This window comes from Eumetopias jubatus, unplaced genomic scaffold (genome assembly GCF_037043125.1).
Source record: "Eumetopias jubatus isolate StellerSeaLion01/CBP00866 unplaced genomic scaffold, mEumJub1_p1.0 scaffold_8, whole genome shotgun sequence".
NCBI lineage: Eukaryota > Metazoa > Chordata > Mammalia > Carnivora > Otariidae > Eumetopias > Eumetopias jubatus.
Genome location: NW_028274814.1, coordinates 89,592,753 through 89,614,467, shown reverse-complemented (window position 1 = coordinate 89,614,467; position 21,715 = coordinate 89,592,753). Strand labels below are relative to the sequence as shown.

Sequence of the window (21,715 nt, the reverse complement as noted above, 5' to 3'; positions counted from 1 at the left end):
CCTGGCCCTCATCTCGGGTCCAATCTTTGCCCCAACATTTCGCAAGCAGCCAAAATCCTGCCGCCCAGTGTGGCCGCCGCCGGACCTGCCCGCACCTGTCACTAGCGAAAGACACCAGCCCGCAGTTCCCGCCCAGTTCTCCACCATCCTCCTGCAACCGCGGCCACCTCAACCCCTTTCTCTCACCAGGTGTCCCCTTTCCGAAGCGAGGTTTTGAGCAGCGTCGCGATGTCAGACCGCTGGATGTCCAAATCCGCCGCTCCGCCTTCCGCCATCTTCTTCCACTAGCGGTAGCGGAGGCGGCAGCGACGGCGGCGGCACGCCCCAGAGCATTGTGGGAATGGCGTCCCGCGGCCCCTCCCAGTCCGCAGGTCGAAACCAAAAGAGACGTGGGGGGGGGGCCGCCTCGGGACAAGAGTTGGTCCCGGGGGCGGACCTAGTACGCTGCCGTGGTCTGCTGCCCCCAATCGGCCCCCGCGCGTCCAGCATCTCGTCTTGGACTCCTCTGGCTCGGGACAGCCAGGTTTTAACTCTTCCGTGTGGGGGCCCTCGCTCCTCTCTCTCGAGAGCGGTGACACCGCCCCGTCCATCCTCGACTTCTGCCTTCCCCTCCCTCTTTCTCACAGGCGCCTGAAAACCCTTATTTGCGCATTCACTCACGCTTGAGGGTGGGGTGGGGCGGGGGGCGTGGGGACGGCTAAGATATGGCAGAAAATTGTAACAGCTCTGAGACAGTAGTCTTTTCGTTGCTCGTCGCAGAACCTAAACTCGGTGAATTTTGGCCCAAACAAAGAACAATCCGAAACCGAACACTTGGCCTCAGTGCCCTTCTTGGGCTCCTTTCTGCCCTCCTACTCCTGCTGTAGGTGGAAACCTTTTATAGGTTCTTTGTGACGCCTCCCCAGGCACACCCAGACGCTAAAATGCAGTGAAAAACACGTTCCAGTTCCTCCGTGAACACGGTGTGAAGTATGTATCAAATAATGCCAGGTACTAAAAGGGAGGGAAACGTGCGAGGAAACCTTTATCCTCGATGTTATAGAGTAACATTTTCTTAAAACACATCTTACCATGTGTGTATACCTAAAATTACTTAGTAATACCGGCTTTTACTGTAGACAATTATGTTACAAATGGGGAAATCGAGTCTCAAAAATCAAATGCTAAGGTCACACAGTAGGTGGAGAGGTAAGTTTATAACCCAAGTTCCAAACCCCGTGTGCTATCTGTCCACTAGAGCATACTGATTACCTCTCCTTTTGAAAACCTGACCCTAAATATTAACTGGGCTGGACTGGATTCATCTTTGTTTCTTCTTCCTCCTCTTCTTCTTCTTCTTCTTCTTCTTCTTCTTCTTCTTCTTCTTCTTTTTCAATCTCTGTACAGCTGGTGGCTAGCATCATGCTACCTAACATAAGAACCACCTAAAGAAGAAAGAACCACCTAAATATTTGTTTCAAATGAATTGTGGCAAAACTGCTTAAATATTTCCAAGCATGAGGAGGTCCAGAAATTTGACTTTAGGATAATATAAATTATTTGAAAAGTCTAAAAAATGGATAAGAATTCCTGCATGATCTCTCGTTTCCTCATGTTTATTGTCTACTCTAACTCATTTGGTGGGAATGCAATAAAGATGGATGCAATTATGCTAGAAAGAAGTACTGAGCCCTTCCAAATTAAAGTAGTGTATACTGGCATTAAGATGTGTGTATCAGCATCATAGTTGCTTATTTTCTTCATAATAAAACTATTTTGCACCATCATGTCATCCTTGATTTGAGAGTCTGAAAGCAGCTTCCAGTTATTGCTATTTCTTGTATTATTTGGCTTTTCTTATGACAGGTTAAAAAAATTAGTTTCTCTAACCATGAGTGCCATCAAAGGGCACATTCCCTGCCCCCCTCCCCAGCCAACCTCTGAAAGACAACAAAGTAATTTTCCAAGGAGAGGCAGCATGACAGGGGAAGAGTATTGGAGCCATACAAACAACAGTTAAATCCTCAGCTCAACCTCTAGCTGCAAAGTACTTAACTTTTAGTTTAATCATAAAATTAGGGATATTAGTACCTACCTTAAAGGATTTTTATGAAGATTAAATGAAACAATGTGTTTATTGCCTGAGATATAAGAGCCAATCAGTGAACGCTGATGTTGCTTACTGGTGACAGGATGAGTTGTATAGTATATAAATTATATCTCAATAAAGCTGTGAAAAATTGTCATAGACTTTGAAGTCAAAACCATTCTATCATTTTATAGCATAATTGAGAAATGATGCCTCATGCACGCTCCTCTATCAGTTTCCTTTCAAAGAAAATGCACATTTGGAATGTTGAAGCCTGTACCCACGCAACAAAGTAAAGTAACCTTTTCATTTGCACCACAGTCAAGGCAATGAGTTAACTGGACCTAATATGTAAGTTCAATGTTAATTTGAATTATACATCAGATTTATGAGGCCATTTTGTAGACCTAATTAGTTGCTGTCAGAGACAGAAAAGAAATAACAGTTATAGTATGTATTTAGTAAGCACTTACAGAGTTCCAAGACCAGTTCTAAACACTTTAAAATATTAACTTGCTCCTCACAGCAACCCTATGAGGTGGGTATTATTATTCCTATTCCGCAGAGGTGGATTGAGGCAATTGACAGAACGCAAATTTGAAACCAGGAGGTCTAGCTCCAGAATCTAGAAGTATGGGTAAGTTTTAATTTTTCTACCAATCTTTATGATCTTCCCCCTCACCCCAGTTTTCTTGAGAAACAATTGAAAAAGTTTAAGGAGTACAGCATAATGGTTTACTTAAATATATTGTGAAATTCATCTTGATTATAGCAGTCAACTTTCTAAAGACCTCAGTTTACTAATTTATGGAAATTCTGATTATTTTACTCATGCTTCTTTCAATTATGAAGAGAAATGAGATATTTTTCATAAACATTGAATTGGTCGAGATCCACTTCCCTTCTGAATTGGAGGTAATTGATAAGAAATTAACTTTCTCTTGCATCACATAGATAATTGAATATAAGCCAGGACTTAGATTGCTTATATGGAATCAGTATCTTGATACTTCCCTTAGTTAACTTCGCAAGAATGTACTATTTGCTTGGTGATCATCATTATATTCCCACATTCTCTCACACTTTTCTTGTCCACTAAAACTTTAACCTAGGGCCTTGAGAAGGGGAAAAGAGTATGCTGAGAACTTAAGAAATTAGGCTGGATATGAACAAAGTGTACCTTACATAAAGGCAGAGTTGGTTTTGAAATTAGAGATACTCTAGGAAGGGCTCCCCTCTCTACTCACTGTTAAAGTAATCCCTTTGAGAGAGGTTCTTATACACACCAATTAAAAGGACTTCAAATATAAATACTTTGGGAGAGAGTAAGGTTTAAACTGAGGTGTCAAATGAGAGCCAGTTTTCAGGCTAGGATGGACCAGAGAAAAAAAAGAAAAAACACTGTGTTTTTATTTTTAAAAGGCTGAATGGAAGAAAATACAGAGAAGTCCAAGACAAGTTTTGTCTAACTCACAATGTTGTTTGATGCTGGCTACATGAGCCTAAGGAAAAATCTTCCAGAATGAACACATTCCTGAAAAGAACAATGATTGATACATTGCTGTCTTTATTTTTCAACTCTTACTATGTTTTGTCTTCAGTAAGCACTATTTCACTTTTTCTTTCTACTTTGTTATTCCTCTACAGTTATTCCCTCTGATAACTCCTTCTCCCCCTGATTTTATTCACCCCTCTAAACCATTCTTTTCTCTTTTGTAATTTTATAATTCCCTTCTCCCATTACTAGCTCTCTAAATAGCCAAAAGGCAGTGGAAAGGTGGGGGAGTAGTGCAAACACCAAAACAGTATGTAGTAAAGTGTTTAATCTGTTAATATTTTGAAACTTGAGATATGAATAAAAATTGTTAAGTGACATGATACAGTTTTTAAAACTTAAAAAAATACAGAGGCTCCTTATTTCAGGCAAATGTTAGGTTCTAACAAAGAGAAAGAAAAGGTAGTGAAATGAATACAATGTCTTGTACAAAGGACCAGTATTCCTGGATTTTGAGTTTGGCTCAGTGCTACTAACTAGCTGGGTAACCCTGGTCAAGTCATTTAATCTCCCTGAGCATTAATTTCCTCATTATAAAATAGGGTGATTAGACTCTTCAAGGGATAAAACTCAAATTCTTGCAAGGGTTAGACTATGTAACTAATGTAAACGGGTGAAGGAAATCTGTGGTAAGGTAGTTGAAGTTTTGGGGACTCTAATGAACTGTCTGCTGCAATGAAAGTTATTTAAGATTTTTTTTAAAGATTATTTATTTGAGAGAGAGAAAACAAGTGGAGGGCAGGGGCAGAGAAAGAGGGAGAAAAAAATCTTAAGCAGACTCTGCACTGAGCAGAGGTCGATGCGGGGAGCCATCTCAGGACCCTGAGATCACAACCCTGAGATCATGATCTAAGCTGAAACCAAGATCTGGACACTTAACTGACTGCGCCACTCAGGTGCCCCAAGTTATTTAATTAAAAAAATTAGAACAAACAAAATTATATCTCCTACCCTAAGGGATCTGGAAAGTTTCATTTTAACACGGGAATGAAGTCTGGGAATTGATTAATCTGAGTTGCTACTCGAATTCTTTTTGGAAGTGCACACAAAATGCTCTGAAAGCTGACACTACCCTGAAGGTTGATGTCAGCCTACGGTATAGGCTGATACTCACTGAATGATATAGTAGATACTGAATGACAAGAGAACTAAACTGAATTGGATCAATAAACATAGTCTTTATAGGTCTAGAATTCTATCATGAACAACAAAAACTCTTAAGAGACATAGTACATCCTGTGGTTCCTAGATATTTTTTAATGAAATGTACTTGTATGGTGGGAAACTTTTCCAAGAAAGAATTGGGTTATCCTAGAGCAATATAGTCATATATCAAGTGATATAGATCAAATCAAGGTTGCTAGTAGGGAAAATCTGCCTGTTTTATACTTATTTATATTTACCGACAGATTTCAAGGTTGATAATCACTTAATGAAAAAAATAGAAATGTTAAGCAGCCTCCGAGTCCTTTCCCAAACTTCAAAATAATTAATGAACTTTAGAAAGCAAAATCGTTTTAGATATGCTAATATTTTAATTAAAAAAACAATTTAAAATATTGATCTTAACTTTATATACTTGATCATTTTTACTTTATATCAGTTTTGTGCAAGAGTTTAAAAATGTTTTCTTTAATGCTCATGGATTTTGAAAATCTACACATCCAACGTGAAGTAGAGAGTTGTCTAATGATCCACTGATTCTGCAACTATATAGGTTCCAGAGAGATTAACTTGTTTTCTCCCAAGAGATGACTGAATTATTATTCAGTTTTTCTATTTGGTCAACCCTCCTCTTCATTTTGGCTTAAATAGCAAAAAGATTTAAACTGCTTACAAAGAGTTTTAGAATAATATAATAGTAGGTCTTAAAGAATACATGTATGTTCCAGGAGTGATGTAAACATTAAATGAGGCATTTTTCATGATTTTGTCTTCCAGGTATCTCTAAGCAATAGGATACTACAGACCCTATTAAGGGCCTGTTAGAAGACCTCAAGAAGATGATTTTATAAAATATTTACCATTGCTTTCTTTTGCTAGCCAGCAAACTACTGTTTAGATCCTTCTGAACTATGTCAGTGATAGATTTCTAAAATTTTAGAAATCAGTGACCCAAGGCTACTATGTAATATATTTGTCATATTTCTATATTAGGAAGGATTCATGAGATGTGCAGGAAATAATAATACACTGCTATATGTAATTTAACATAATGTTTGTGGAAATGTTTATAGAACATAATGGAAAGGCTATACATTTTGGGATTGGAAAGACCTATATATGAATGCCCCATTCTGCTACTTGCTAGTTCTGTAACACTGAAAAGTTTAGTTTCCTCATCTGTAAAATGAGAATAATAGATGTATTTCATAGGATTCAGTAAAAAGAAAATGAAATAATGAATGTGAAACTCTTAATAGAGCTCAATATATAGTATCAGTTACTTACGAAATATTTTTCCCTCATCAACTGGGGCAGTTACTAAACAAACGTCTAAACAAATTCATTAAAATCACAAAGCTGCTATGCAATAACATAGACAGTTGTGTTAAAATTAATGGTATCCCACGTCAAAGAAAACCAATCACTAAAGGGGCTAAGAAGGATAATATTAAAATTCCATCTTTACCCACAGTCTTTTCTGTGTAGGTATTCTGAAGGATAAAACAATGTACTTGGAAGCCATAGTAGAATATAACAGAAAAGTATTCACATGCTTATGAAGGTTCTCTAATTACAAAAGAAGAAATACATAACAGATCAAATGCATGTGTCACAGTCATTTTACCTACAGACTGACAGCCCAGAAGGCAGAATCGTGGCTTCTCAGAGACGTCAATGTCCTAATCCCAGAACCTGTGAATGTATTATCTTATGTGGCAAAATGGACATTGCAGGTTTGATTAAGGTTAAGGACCTTGAGATGGGAAGATTATCTTGTATTATCCAACTGGGCCCAATCTAATCACATGAATCCTTGAAAGTGGAGAAACTTTCTTGGCTGTGGTCAAAGGTAAAGATGACAATGGAGGTATGGCTTTGAAGATGAAATAAAGGGGCCATGAGCTGAGGAATGTAAGTGGCTTCCTGAAACAGGAAAAGACAAGGAAATGAATTCTATTCTAAAGCCTCTGGAAAGGGACAGTGTTGCCCGTGCCTTGATTTCAGGCCTATGAGACCTGTATTGGACCTCTAAACCATAGAAATATATAAGATATTACATTTATGTTGTCTCAAGTCGCTAAGTTTATGGTAATTTGTTACAGTAGTAATAGAAAACTAATACAGACAGTAGAATAGCCCACCCTAAGGAAATTAAGACAAAGCAAAATATTTTTAGATCTAAAATTGACCAATATGTCCATCTACTGTATCACTACACAGATATGTCATGGATAACAATTATAAGAAATTGAGTCAACTACTAGTTGACAAAAGTATGGAAGATATTTTTAGCAATGAGCTCTAAAACTAATACAGTACAGAAAGTAATAGCCATACCAAGGTCTTCAGTGATTATGAGATAATTTTTTTAAGAGGGAGAGAGAGAGGAGAGGCGTGGGGAATGGGCAGAGATGGAGAGAAAATCTTAAGCAGGCTCCACACCCAGTGCAGAGCCAAACACAGGGCTCCATCTCACAACCCTGAGATCATGACCTGAGCTGAAATCAAAAGTTAGACACTTAACTGACTGAGCCACCCAGGTGCCCCAAGTGATTATGAGATTATTTTAACTTTGTAGGCCATGTCACCAAATTCTTAACATCAAATTATAATAAATATCTATCAAACGTGGGGGCCTGGAGCTTATAAATTGTGCTGATTACATTTCAACTGGCCAGGAATAAGCCAAGGATAGATAACAGTAGATCCCCAAACAGCTTTTAGACATGTTCTAGTAGAATAATTATTGGCATGCCATGCAAAAGAAATGCTATCAAGACTTACTAATACAGACGCTGAATCAGGGCAGGGAAGCTAAAGCAGCTGTTAGCCAATCATGATTATGGTCAGAGGAAATTGAGTCAAGGTGACTTATGAGGAATAGATCTTTAAGTACATATAGAGCTAGATAATACATATAACTGCTAACCAAGATAGATTACAAACCAATACACGTGCCAAAATTTTCTTCCTTGTTTCCTCCGTCTCCCCTCCCTCCCTCCCTCTCTCCTTCCTTCCTCCTTCCCTTCCTCTCTTCCTCCTTTAGTTGCTCCCTCCCTTTCTTTCTTACTGTCTCCCCAGGCATTTAGTAAAACTTTATGTGGACAGTGGTTCCTTGATAAGTACTTACTGAATGAAATGTCTTGCAGGCAGGTTAAACTAAGAATAACACTCAACTCTACTGACTACTTAAAGTGGTTAATAGAAAATAGAAGTAGATCAAGGTAAGAAGAAAAAAAAAACCTGCTTTTAGTAGAGCAAGGGCTGAGTGCTTTTAAGTAATGCCCTTTATTTTTATTTATTTTTATTTTTTAAAAATATTTTCTTTATTTATTTGACAGAGAGAGACACAGTGAGAGAGGGAACACAATCAGGGGGAACAGGAGAGGGAGAAGCAGGCTTCCCGCTGAGCAGGGAGCCTGATGCGGGCTCCATGGGGGGCTTCATGGGGGGCTTGATCCCAGGACCCTGGAATCATGACATGAGCTGAAGGCAGGGTGGCAACTGGGCCACCCAGGCGCCCCAAGTAATGCCCTTTAGACTCTATATGCTGTAACTGCTTTTGAATGGCTCATGTAAATGGCATTATACTGTAAGTTTCTTTCAGCCCTTTCAGAAAAAAATGAATTTCAAACTTTTTTCTCTTGAAGTAGAATTAAAAGAAATTAGAAAATTAAAACTTCAGAACTATCAGCCTTGTAAAATAAATAAAGGAATTTTTTCCAAAATTCTTCTATTTTTTTTTTAAAGATTTTATTTATTTATTTGAGAGAGAGAGAGAGAGAGCGCACGCACATGAGAGGGGGGAGGGTCAGAGGGAGAAGCAGACTTCCCACGGAGCAGGGAGCCCGACGCGGGACTCGATCCCGGGGCTCCAGGATCATGACCTGAGCTGAAGGCAGTTGCTTAATCAAAATTCTTCTATTGTTAACAATTTTCTAGCCTTCTGTTTTCATATTGCACAAATTCAGAAAACAAACAAAATGATATAGAGGAAAGCTTATGATGAAATCAACTGAAGAATTCTTTATATATTTCCTTTAAAGTTATAGAAATAGTATTGTTTATTCTTAAGTATTGTTTATTCTTGATTAAGAATAGACTTGGACATCCCAAATTAAATTCTAGGGCTCCTCGCCTCAAAAAAAAAAAAAAAAAAGGAAGCAAGGTATCTAACAAGAGAATACGACTCTTCATCTGAACTTCAGAAGAGGTTGATGGAACTCAATTGGAATTTGCTCTTCTTTTTGGCCACCTGCAGGTATTAATTATCCAATGGACTGTTTTTGTTTTTGTTTTTGTTTTTGTTTGGTATAACTTTTTATTTATTTATTTTTCCTTTTTTAAAAAAGTTTTTATTTAAATTCCAGTTAACATACAGTGTAATATTAGTTTCTTGTGTACAATTTAGTGATTCATGCCTGGAGGGTTAAAAAAGAAAATCATCTCAGCCTAAGGTAGTGTTTCTAAAAGTGGGGTCTGTAGATCAGTTGTATATCATAGACAGTTAAGGTGCATTTTAATATGTGGATTATTTGGCCCAACTCCAGATATACTGAATCAGAATCCCTGGGAGATAAAGTTTAGAATTCTGCATTTTAACAAGCATACCGGTGATTCCTGTGCTTTCCAAAGTTTGGGAAGCATTAGTCTAAGGAGATAGATTGGCTTCTTCAATTAATTTTGCCCAGATTCAGGCAATGACATTATGATAAGAGTAAAATTGTATTGTAGCTGCAGGAATGGAATGTCCATTCTTGATAGAATGATTTTTCTCCCTACCCCTCTAGGATTATTTAATCTCAGTAAATTAAATGCATAACTCTACTATAACTCACATATGGTAGCTGTCATCACTTCAAATAGGATTTTTTTCTTTTAAAAAATATGATAATTTCTTCAGTGAAGGTGTTGGCTTATATCAGTGGATTGATTTCATAGTCAATAATTTCTTCTATTTGCTGTATGTACATTAACCATTTTATAGTTTACTGGGCTTTCCTTTTTAGTACATAAATCATACATCAGTTAAAACACATTAAGCTGCTAAGAATTGTGTATCCAAATGATAAATATTTTTATTAAACAGTGTAAAAGTAAACAATTTTTCTGCTAAAAGAGATGTGCTGCCTATATAAAAAGGCCTAATTTAAGATTTAAGCCATAAATGGTTAAATATAAATATAATACAAAAATACTATAGCATATAGATAATTATAATTACAGATAATCTTTAAGCAGACAGAATGAAATATCTGTGTAGTGAACCACATGTATTTCTCTATGACAATTTAAATTGTAATAAGTTGCAGATTCTGTGCCAAAACTTTGGTAGTTTTATATTTTTAAGGATCATAGTCTTTGTTACTGCATAAGGATCACCATAGTAGAAACTCTTAATATTAAAAGTTGATTTCATTCTGGAAGCACTGAAAAGAGGAAAAGACTTTTTTTGTAGGCTGCTGTCATCCTCAAACTTTAGTGTACAGAAGAATCATGTAGGAGATATGTAAAAATGGTGCATTCTTCAGTACTTACCAAATCAGAAAGTTAGGAGGTCAGAACTAGGAATCTGCAGTGTTCAAAGCCCCCAGATGATTTTATGCAGTTAAGTAGTCATTTGAGAAATCTTAATTTCTATAGAAAAAGACTGCAACAAAAATGAAAAATCAGTAATTATTATTTTTATTTCTAAACATTCCCCATTGTGTATTATGGCAGTGGATACTGCTCCCCTATCCTACCCCCACCCCACCCCACCCCTAAATGAGCTTACATGGTCTTTTCTTCCTGGGCCCATTTCCCTTCTGTGAGTATGGCATACATAGGAGCAATTTGGAGAGCCATGGGATTGAAAACACGACTTCCCAAAAAGTACTGAAGGTTCCTATCTATTGATTTATGAAACTAAGTCCTTTAGATTCTCCTATTTTGACAGGTAAGAAGGAATATAACATGGGAATCAGAGGAGTCTTGACTTGAAAAATATTTATTAGATAACACAGAGACTATGGCAATATAAACATGGCTTTTTAAATAACTAAGAATGATTAAGTGTAATTATAATTAAGAGCAAAACATCTAGAAAAATGGTATTTAGAGATGAATTTCCCTTAATTGGAGACAGATGGATTTGAAGGGTTTGGGTTAGCTATGACTAAGATTTCTTCTTTGGAAATTACTGCCAAATAATTCAGGGAATCTCCTTCATTAACAATATTTAAAGTTGTAGTTGAATGTTTTCCTGTTTAAAGTCAGGACTTTGGGGGCACCTGGGTGGCTCAGTCATTAAGCATTTGCCTTGGGCTCAGGTCATGATCCCAGGGTCCTGGGATCGAGCCCCACATCGGGCTCCCTGCTCAGCAGGAAGCCTGCTTCTCCCTCTTCCACTCCCCTTGCTTATGTTCCCTCTCTCTCTGTTTCTCTCTCTCTGTCAAAATAAATAAATAAAATCTTTAAAGTCAGGACTTTGTATTTGTTACCCTGATGCTGAATTCAGCCCTAAGAATCTATAACAAATGTTGAGGAGAAAAGCTCTCATTCACATTTAGTACCTCAAATAGTAAAATACAGACTTGGAAAGGACAAAAAAATTAAAGATCAACTATTTGAGGATGAGAAGTAAATATTATTTAAACAATATTTAAAGTGGGTGATATACATGAAGGACACTCAAGGAAACACACTAAACAAGTGCTTGACTCGAAACAGCAAATGGGGAGGAAACAACCTGTGAAAAGATAAATTTGTACAGTTGGAACCAAATGATCTTAGAACCTAATGGGCCTGTAGCAGTCATCTGGTTTAATCTTTACCTTTTCAATGAGAGACTGTGGCTTATCAAGGTTATAAAGCTAGTAAAAGGTAGAGCCAGGACTAACATTCAAATAACCTGACTCTTAACTTCATTGCTCTTGTAATATCACACTAATTCAATAAATTACTGTATTGATGCTGGGCATTCTTTTAACAAAATTATTTATTTATTTATTTGAATGAGAGAGAGAGCATGTGGCAGGGGGATGGGGAGTGGGGGGTGGAAGGGCAGAGGCAGAGGGAGCAGCAGGCTCCCTGTTGAGCAGGGAGTGATGCTGGGCATTCTTTTTTTTTTTTTAAAGATTTTATTTATTTATTTGAGAGAGAGAGAATGAGAGATAGAGAGCACGAGAGGGAAGAGGGTCAGAAGGAGAAGCAGACTCCCTGCTGAGCAGGGAGCCCGATGCGGGACTCGATCCCGGGACTCCAGGATCATGACCTGAGCCGAAGGCAGTCGCTTAACCAACTGAGCCACTCAGGCGCCCAAGCATTCTTTTTTCTTTTCTTTTCTTTTTTTTTTTAAAGATTATATTTATTTATTTGAGAGAGAATGAGAGAGAGCATGAGAGGGAAGAGGGTCAGAGAGAGAAGCAGACTCCCCGCTGAGCAGGGAGCCTGACGCGGGACTCGATCCCGGGACTCCAGGATCATGACCTGAGCTGAAGTACAGTCGCTTAACCAACTGAGCCACCCAGGCGCCCAGCGCCCAAGCATTCTTAATGTAACATGATTTGATACTAAACTGGAAACTTATTAACAGGGGTGCCTGGGTGGCTCAGTCCTTAAGTGTCTGCCTTCGGCTCAGGTCGTGATCCCAGGGTTCTTGGGATCAAGCCCCACATGGGGCTCCCTGCTCTGCAGGAGGCCTGCTTTTCCCTCTCCGACTCCCCCCTGCTTGTGTTCCCTCTCTTGCTGTGTCTCTGTCTGTCAAATAAATAAATAAAAACCTTTTTAAAAAAAACTTACTAACAATGCCAAAAGTTATAGTACTCCCTATGTCAGAGATTGCTTACTGTCCCCAAATATATATTCCCCTTTTCTTCCATAGCAATAGAAGTTTCAGCTGAACACACGGCCACACAACCAAACTTTGGATTTTTTTTCTTTCTTTAAAACACTGACATATAATTCACATGCCATACAATTGACCCATTTAAAGTGTACAATCAAATGGCTTTTAGTATATTCACAGAGCTATACATTTATCACCACTATCGATTTCAGAATATTGTCATTACCTCCCCCCAAAACCCCACATCCCTTAGTGATCACCCTGACTCCTCATCCCCCAGCCCTAAGCAACAATGAATCTGTTTTCTACACTTACAGATTTGCTTATTCTGGACACTTCACATAAATAAAACCACATGATATGTGGTCCTTTGTAAGTGGCCTCTTTAATTTAGCATAATGTTTTCAAGGTTCATCTATGTTGTAGCATATATCTGTAGTTCATTATTTATTGAATAGCATTCCACTGTATGGATATACACAATTTATCCATTCATAGTTGATGGACATTTGGGTTTCCCCTTTTGGATTACCATGAATAATGCTGCTATGAACATTCACGTATAAGTATTTGTGTGGGTGTACATTTTCATTTCTCTTAGGTATGTACCTGAAAGTGGGATTGCTGGGTCAAATGGTCACTCTATGTTTAATGGTTTAAAGAACAGTCAGACTGTTTTCCAAAGGGGCTGCCCTCTTTTACATTGCCACTAGTAATCCAATTTCTTCACATCCTCAGCAATACTTGTTACTATCTGTCTTTTTTATTAGAGACATCCTGCTGTGTATGAGGTATTATCTCATTGTGGTTTTGACTTCCATTCCTTTAATGGCTGATGATGTTGAGGATCTTTTCACTTGCTTATTGGTCATTTGTATTTCTTCTTTGGAGAAATATCTATCCAGATTGATTTGCCCATGTTTTAATCAGGTAATTTGTCTTTTTGTTATGGAGTTGTTAAGTGTTCTTTAAATATTCTGCCTACTAGACCCTTATCAGATAGATGATTTCCCCAGATTCTCTCCCATTCTATGAATTATCTCTTCACCTTTTTGTTGGTGTCCTTTGAAGCAAAAAAGTTTTCATTTTTGTGATGTTCAGTTTTATCTATTTTTTTCTTTTGTTGCTTTATTCTTTTGGTGTTCTAAGAAACCATTGCTTAATCCAATGTCCTAAGTATTTATGACTTTGTTTTCTTCTCAGAGTTTTATAGCTTGGGAACTTATATTTAGTCTTTGGATCCACTTTAAGTTAATTTTTGTATGTGGTCTGAAGAAAGGGTCCAATTTAGTTCTTTGACATGTGGATATCTAATTGTCCTAGCATCATTTGTTATAATTACTCTTCTTTCCCCCTGTTAACTATCTTGGAACCCTTTTTCAAAATCAACCTTAACTGTGAAGACTCAATTCTATTCCATTCATCTCTTTGTCTATCCTTATGGCAGTAACACATTGCCTTAATGTAGCTCTGTAAAAAGTTGTGAAATTAAGAAGTGTGAGTTCATCAACTTTGTTCTTCTCTCTCAACATTGTTGTGGCTATTCTGGGTCCCTTGAAATTCCATATGGTGAATATTAACATTCAATTTTCAATTTTTCTAAAGAAGTGAGTTGGGATTTTGATCAATATTGCTTGGAATCTGTAGATTAATCTGGGGATTATTATGATTTTAACAATTTGTCTTCCAATTTATGAACATGGAATTACATCATGATTTTTAATCTCCCTTGCAAATACCTGTGGTTATATTCTAGGTTCTGTTCAATAGAATGTGGGCACAAGTGATGTGTGAAACTTCTTATTTATGCTCCTAAAAGAAAGGGTCCTCTTTATCACTCCCCCCTTTCTTTTCCTCCTTTCTGCTGGCTGAAAATTGGAGATTATAGTGGGAGCTAGAGTTACAACCTTTCCCCACATATTGGAAGCCACCTATTGAGGAAGGCAGTGCAAAAAGATACAAGGAGTCTGGAACTCCATCATTAAGCCATTATATCAGTCCTGGACTGTCTGTATGGACTTCTAGGTGAGAGACAAATTTCTATCTTGCTTAAGACACTGTACTTTTGGGTCACTTTATTACTGTAGCCCAACCTTTATCCTACCTAATATATTTCCTACAGTAAAACTCTTTGCTATTGGAGGGTCTCATTTTCATGTATATGTTTTTCAGTACAAATGATATTTTTTAACAGTGTAGTGGTTTATGATTTTCAAAATACTTTCATATATTCATTTTATTATTCTGACTTCAGCTTTGTAAGGTGGCAAGGAAAGATATTTTTACACTTTATGTATAAGGAAAATGAGGTTCAAAGAGGGCGTGTGGCCTGCTCTAATCATAGAGCTATTAAGTGCAGAGAAATGGAACCTATGTTTTCTACTACTCCACTGTACTTTTCACCCCACCATACTGATTTGCTTTTCTATAACAACAATATTATATATAAAGAAAGAAAGAAACATTTATTTATTAATTAATTCAATCAATATATATTTTTGAATACCTAATACTCACTTTGAGTCCCAACTCAACTACATAGGATACGTACACTTAGATTAAATTCTTCAAATACAGAATTCCAAAGTAATATTAAAGTAGATGAACATGGGGGGAATAAAGTGAGAGGCAAACCATAAAACAGACTCTTAACTATAGAGAACAAATTGAGGATTGCTGGAGGGGAGGTTGGTGGGGGATGAGTTAAGTGGGTGATGGGTATTAAAGAGGGCATTTGTTGGGGTGCCTGGGTGGCTCAGACCGTTAAGCGTCTGCCTTCGGCTTGGGTCATGGTCCCAGGGTCCTGGGATCGAGCCCCGCATCAGGCTCCCTGCTAAGCAGGGACCTGCTTCTCCCTCTCCCTCTCCCTGCTGCTTCCCCTGTTTGTGCACTCTCTCTGTCAAAAATAAATAAAATCTTTAAAAAAAAATAAAGAGGGCATTTGTTGTGATGAGCACTGGGCGTTGTATGATAAGTGATGAATCTCTGAATTCTACTCCTGAAACAAATATTACACTATATGTTCACTAACTGGAATTTAAATAAAAACCTGAAACAAACAAAAAACCAAGAGAAAAAATATAGTCACCCCCCCAAAAACCCAAAGTAATATTAATCTACAGTGTGATCTATTCTGCAATGTTTTTATTATTTGTTATCTCTGCAGTGTTTACTTATCAATTAGACCACTTCAATAGATCTTTATACTTGTAATTTATGCTTAGATTGTCAGTTATCATTTTGCAAGCAACTAAGCCAGCCTTTTTTTTCATTTAGTCATTCTAGAACAGCTCTACCATCTTCAAAACATTCAATTATTACATAGAATTGAAGCAATCTTTTATTTTATTTTATTTTTTAAAGATTTTATTTATTTATTTGACAGAGAGAGAGACAGCAAGAAAGGGAGCACAAGCAGGGGGAGTGAGAGGGAGAAGCAGGCTTCCTTCTGAGTAGAGAGCCCGATGCGGGGCTCAATTCCAGGACCCTGGGATCATGACCTGAGCCGAAGGCAGCCGCTTAACTAACAGAGCCACCCAGGCACCCCTGAAGCAATCTTTTAAAAACTAATGATACATTATATGTTAACTAATTGAATTTAAATAAAATAAATTAATAAAAAAAAGAGGAAGAGACATAAAATGGCTCTCTGACTGCTTGAACAGAAAACATGGGTCTTCACCTGTCTTTGGACTGGGACTTACTCATCTGAGCCTTCTGTGGGGTCTCAGGTTTTCAGAGTTGGACTACAATTTATACCTGTGGCTCTCCTGGATCTCTAGCTTCCAGAGAGCAGATCATAAGACTTCTCAGCTTCTATAATTGTATAAGCCTTATATACATTGTATATATAGTATATCATTAGTTTCAGATGCAGTGTTCAGTAATTCATCAGTTGCATACAACACTCAGTACTCGTCACATCAGGTGCCCTCCTTAATGGCCATCACCCAGTTTCCCCACCCCCCCACCCACCTCCCCTCCAGCAACCCTCAGTTTGTTTCCTATGATTAAGAGTCTCTTATGGTTTGTCTCCCTCTCTGATTTCATCTTATTTTATTTTTCCCTCCTTTCCCCTTTTCCTGTTTTTATAAGGCCATAAATCCCATCACGAGGGCCTTATCCTCATAATCTGATCTAATCCTAATTACCTCCCAAAGGCTCACCTCCAAATACCATGGCATTGGGGATTAGGGCTTCGACCATATGAATGGTGAGGGGGAGGATGGACACAAATATAGCAACAGGTTGAATTACAAATGTGATAAAAATGAAGAAACAATTCATAAATTATATATTTTTTTAGATTTTATTTATTTATTTGACAGAGAGAGAGATAGTGAGAGAGGGAACACAAGCTGTGGGAGTGGGAGAGGGAGAAGCAGGCTTCCTGGCGAGCAGGGAGCCCGATGTGGGGCTCGATCCCAGGACCCTGGGATCATGACCTGAGCCGAAGGCAGACGCTTAACCAACTGAGCCACCCGGGAGCCCCTTCTTTTTTTTTTCATAAATTAAATTATTAATCTGAGAACATCTGAGTATTGGTTGGCTTCTGTTTAGTAACCACACATATACTGCGTGGCATACAACAAATATACTGTCAGTTATTTCTTACATGTGTATGGCCACTAGGATTTGGCAAATCTAGTTTAGACTCAACTGACCTTATCTCTAAGCTGCAAGTTGGGCCCAAGTATGCTCTACATTTCTGGCATCATAAGAATGAGTGGCTACCTGAGGCATGATCTGATGGAAAAAGCTGGAGTGCAAGAGAGAAAGCCCAGCTATGCAAGCACATTGTAAGCCGTTGGTCCTGTTGTGTCCATTAATATCCCATTGGCCAGAGATTGTTATATGGCTAAGCCCTAAAGCAAATACTGGGAAAGTATACTCCTGTCTGGAGAAGGGAAGGGATGACTATTTGTTGGACAATGTTTTAAATCTACTTGACTACAGTCTGCCCTTTTATTACAAATATTCACTCATCAGCCATATGTAAAATGTACTCAATCATTTCAAAACACCCCAAAAGTCTCGTTTAAGCATGACATTAAAGTTGAAGTCTAGGATCACATGATTTATATAAGGTTTAGAGTATCTCCTTGGGATTCAAAGCCCTAAACACTTAAAGGGTAAGATTTCTGCTCTGGCACATTTAACATATGATGGTGCAACAAAGGGAGGATAACTATAGCAAACACTTCTGTTTGACAAGGAGAAGAATGAGATACATGTGGGAGTCACCGGTCTACAGCAATTCTGAAATCTTGCTAGGCAAATACTTCTTTTTTCTTTTTTTTAAAAAGATTTTATTTATTAGGCAGAGACACATGAGAGAAGGAACACAAGGAGGGGGAGTGGCAGAAGAAGAAGCAGGCTCCCCACGGAGCAGGGAGCCCAATGTGGGACTCAATCCCAGGACCCTGAGACCGTGACCCGAGCCCAAGGCAGATGCCTAACTGACAGAGCCACCCAGGCGCCCCTAGGCAAATATTTCTAAGTCCCTCCACCTTGCGGGTGTGGAATGTTCCTTGATGAAGTTTTACTTCTGTTTCATGAAAAACACTTCCCATATATGCTTCTTCATGGCTCTTTGCTCTGCTTCCTGGTGGAGGGAGCATATTTCCTTTTTCATCATCCTCCTTAGCCACTTCCGAAGAGGGCTCTTCGGTGGCTAAGACACTCATGGTCTAGCCCCTACCTGTAGAACGTTGGGGCCCAAGGTTCTTTTTATATCTGAAGAGTCTCAGTGTCTTTTAGTCCAAGCCTATGATGCTTGCACTAGTTATGGATTTTCTATATATTTGATTCCAGTCAATGCTACATACCAAAAGCTGCACCCACAATTCTCTGAGATCATCTCACTTTATAGCCTTAACTACAGATACCTTCATCAACATTCTGTTAGACCATATTCTTAATCTCTCTTAGTTCCCTTTCTTTCAGGTGAAAATATCTAGTAGATAATATGTGTAGTAAACACTCTACTTAAGCTCATACATATGGCTGTATGATGGCTATCCTATGACTAGTTTATAACAAAGGGGACAAGTTGAGGTTTACTAAATGGTTCAGCTCTGTATGTGGGTATAAACCAAAAAATGATAGTGTCTGCACTATAGATCCATTCATGGGTGGACTTGAAAGCAAGTAGTGGGGAGAAATTCTTCCAATGAGCAGAGCTTCGGATGGTACACCTGGTCATCCACTTTGCTTGGAAAGACGAGTTTGAACAGGGGCCTGAAAGGAAAAATATTGTTAGGTTGAGCACTAGGAAGTCTAAGGAAAAGTTATGGGAATGAATCTAGATTTTAGTGTTACATGTGAACACCAATCATAAAGCATACACCACTAGAGATATTGAACAAATAGACTGAATGATTACAACAGTTGACATCAAATAGCCTCTCTCCCCAATGCTAGAACAATGAGTACATGAATGCATAGCCACAGTGGTGGGGACAGTGGCTATACAAGGGCCCCAGAGAATGGGCTCCCTTTTACCAAGGCTGATCTAACTGTTACTGCTGCTAGATGTCTAACCTGCCAGGAACAGAGACTAATACTAAGCCTGTGATATGGAATCAACCCCAGAAGAGAAACAAATGGTGGTAAGTAAAGTATATTGGACCTTATTCTGGAAGAGGCAATCATTCATCTTGATTGGAATTGACATTACAGGTATGGATTTTCCTTTCCTGCCAACAGTGCCTCAACCATTTCCACCCTCAGAGGACTTACAGCGGGTTCTATCTCATGACGTAGGCTCTTTCATTATAAATGAAATGAAGGACTACCATACTTAGGACATGCTCACTTCCAAAGGGCAGCCAGTATGTAATGACTGGTTGATGTGGGGTTATAAAGGCCCAACACTTTTGCATCAGTTTCGAACTCTGAGGAGCCATCTAGTTTCAGTGGGTTGGTTGAAGTCTTTTTGTACATGCGTTACAGCTTACCTTCTTTCTCTGCCTGGTCTTGCTTGCTTCCTTTTCTTCCACAGGTGTTGATTCTGAGAACATTTCTTTGCAGGCTAATCTCCACGTCAAGATTTGCTTTCATGGCACTCTGACCTGCAATGCAACCTTTATCTTTTCTGAGGTTTTACCAAAGGATGTTGCAGTTACACCCTTTATTTGGCCTTTACCCAGAGGCCATGTGTTACTGGCAGCAGCCTAGATTTGCTTTTTCTCTGAATTTGGGATTTTGAGATAGTTTCATTTTTAACCCTACAGATTTCAGAATTTCTGAATTCTTATATTCCTTCTCAACTCTGTTTATAATCCAGGCAGTTCTTTTGAGTTCACGTTTTCTTTTTTTTAAAGATTTTATTTATTTATTTGAGAGAGAGAGTGAGTGAGAGAGAAGGCACTAGCAGGGGGAGTGGGAGAGGGAGAAGCAGGCTCCCCACCGAGTAGGAAGGCTCGATCCCAGGACCCCAGAATCATGACCTGAGCCGAAGGCAGACGTTTACCTATCTGAGCCACCCAGGCGCCCCTTGAGCTCACTGCTTATGACTTTTTTTTTCTCTTTTTACTTAAATTCCAGTTAGTTAAGATACAGTGTAATATTAGTTTCAGGTGTAGAATTTAATGATTCAACACTTACATGCCACACCTGGAGCTCATCACAACTTATGCCTTTTTAAATGCAATGCAGCTATAGCAGTAGCTAGCTTTTTTTTTTTTTTTTACCATTCTGCTTTGAAATCACCTCATCCCACTTCACAAGTTTATTAACTACATGTTCTGCCTTCTGTGTTATCACAGGTAACAATTTTCCCAAATGTTTTGCCACTACATAACATTGCTGACTTTTTCCCCACTCTTTTGCATCATTGTCTACTCTCCATTCCCATGGCCAAAGCCACATGTATTACATTTTTGTTATGGCAGCCCTCCACTCTAAATACCAAATTCTCTATCAAGTTTTTCCTCCTTACGAAACACCCTAAATCCAGTGGCATACAATAATATACATATATTTCTTACTCATGCATTTGTGGGTTGACTGAAGTTAAATGGATCTTGGCAGGACTCAGCTGGTCTGCAACCTGCAGGTTGGACCCAAGTCTGCTCCATATTTCATCCTCTTCAAGCCAGAAGCTACTTGAGTCAGGTTCTCCTGCAAAAAGCAGGTGATCAAGAGATAAGTCAACTATGCAAGTTAACTTAAAATCTGTGGCAGAGAAGCATTTTCCTCCCATGGGGAGAAGAGAAGGGCGTGATCATTTGCTTAAAAAAATCCTTTACTGTATTACCAGAATGCAGAATAAAGTATGAAAACTAAGAAAGAACAGGACACATGAATAATGGACAAAGCCCGACATATGCCTAATAGGAGTTCCAGAATGAAAAATAAGCAATATTCAAAGACATAATACCTACACTTTTTTTCCAAAAAAAAAAGATTCAGAAATCTTCAGATCAAGATTCAGAAATTAAAGTGAATTTCATGAAAACAAAATAAAAAGCAATTCTCCATACACACATGCACACACACTCTATACATACACATATACACCTGTTTGTACAGAAATTACAATGAGTTTGATAAGAACAATAAAAATAAAAATCGATGCACAAACAGCATACCTATAAATACATAGACCCATTTTCATGAACATAAAAATATGAATCTCAAAGAAAATCTTCAATACAAAAAAGGAAAAACAATTCTCAACTAAAGAAATGCCATTTAGGGGTGTGCGGGTGGCTCAGTCGGTTAATCATGTGACTCCTGATTTCAGCTCAGGTCATGATCCCAAGGTCCTGGGGTTGAGTCCCACATCGAGTCCTGCTGCGCAGGGAGCCTGCTTCTCCCTCTCCCTCTGCCTGCTGCTCTGCCTACTTGTGCTCTCTCTCTGTTAAATAAATAAATAAAATCTTAAAAAAAAAAAAGAAATGCCTTTTAGATGGAAGACTTCTCATCATATGTTTTACCACAATTAAAAATTTTTTTAAAAAGATGAAGGGAAATAGTTTTATTTATTTATTTTAAAGATTTTATTTATTTAAGAGAGATTGAGAGAACGAGTGGGAGGAGGGGTAGAGGGAGAAGCAGACTCCCCACGGATCAGGGACCCCGATGTGGGACT

General features: G+C 38.4%; 1 protein-coding gene across 2 annotated transcripts in view; it reads right to left on the bottom strand.

Moving 5' to 3' along the window:
- USP15 (ubiquitin specific peptidase 15) overlaps positions 1–313 on the bottom strand; it is a 114,441-nt gene extending 114,128 nt beyond the window's left edge. For both annotated transcript variants that reach the window (XM_028110804.2, XM_028110805.2), the window contains exon 1: positions 187–313. In XM_028110804.2, coding sequence (XP_027966605.1) covers positions 187–275 — 89 coding nt within the window. In that variant the 5' untranslated portion in view covers positions 276–313. The remainder of the gene's footprint in view (positions 1–186) is intronic.
- Positions 314–21,715: the final 21,402 nt, after the last annotated feature.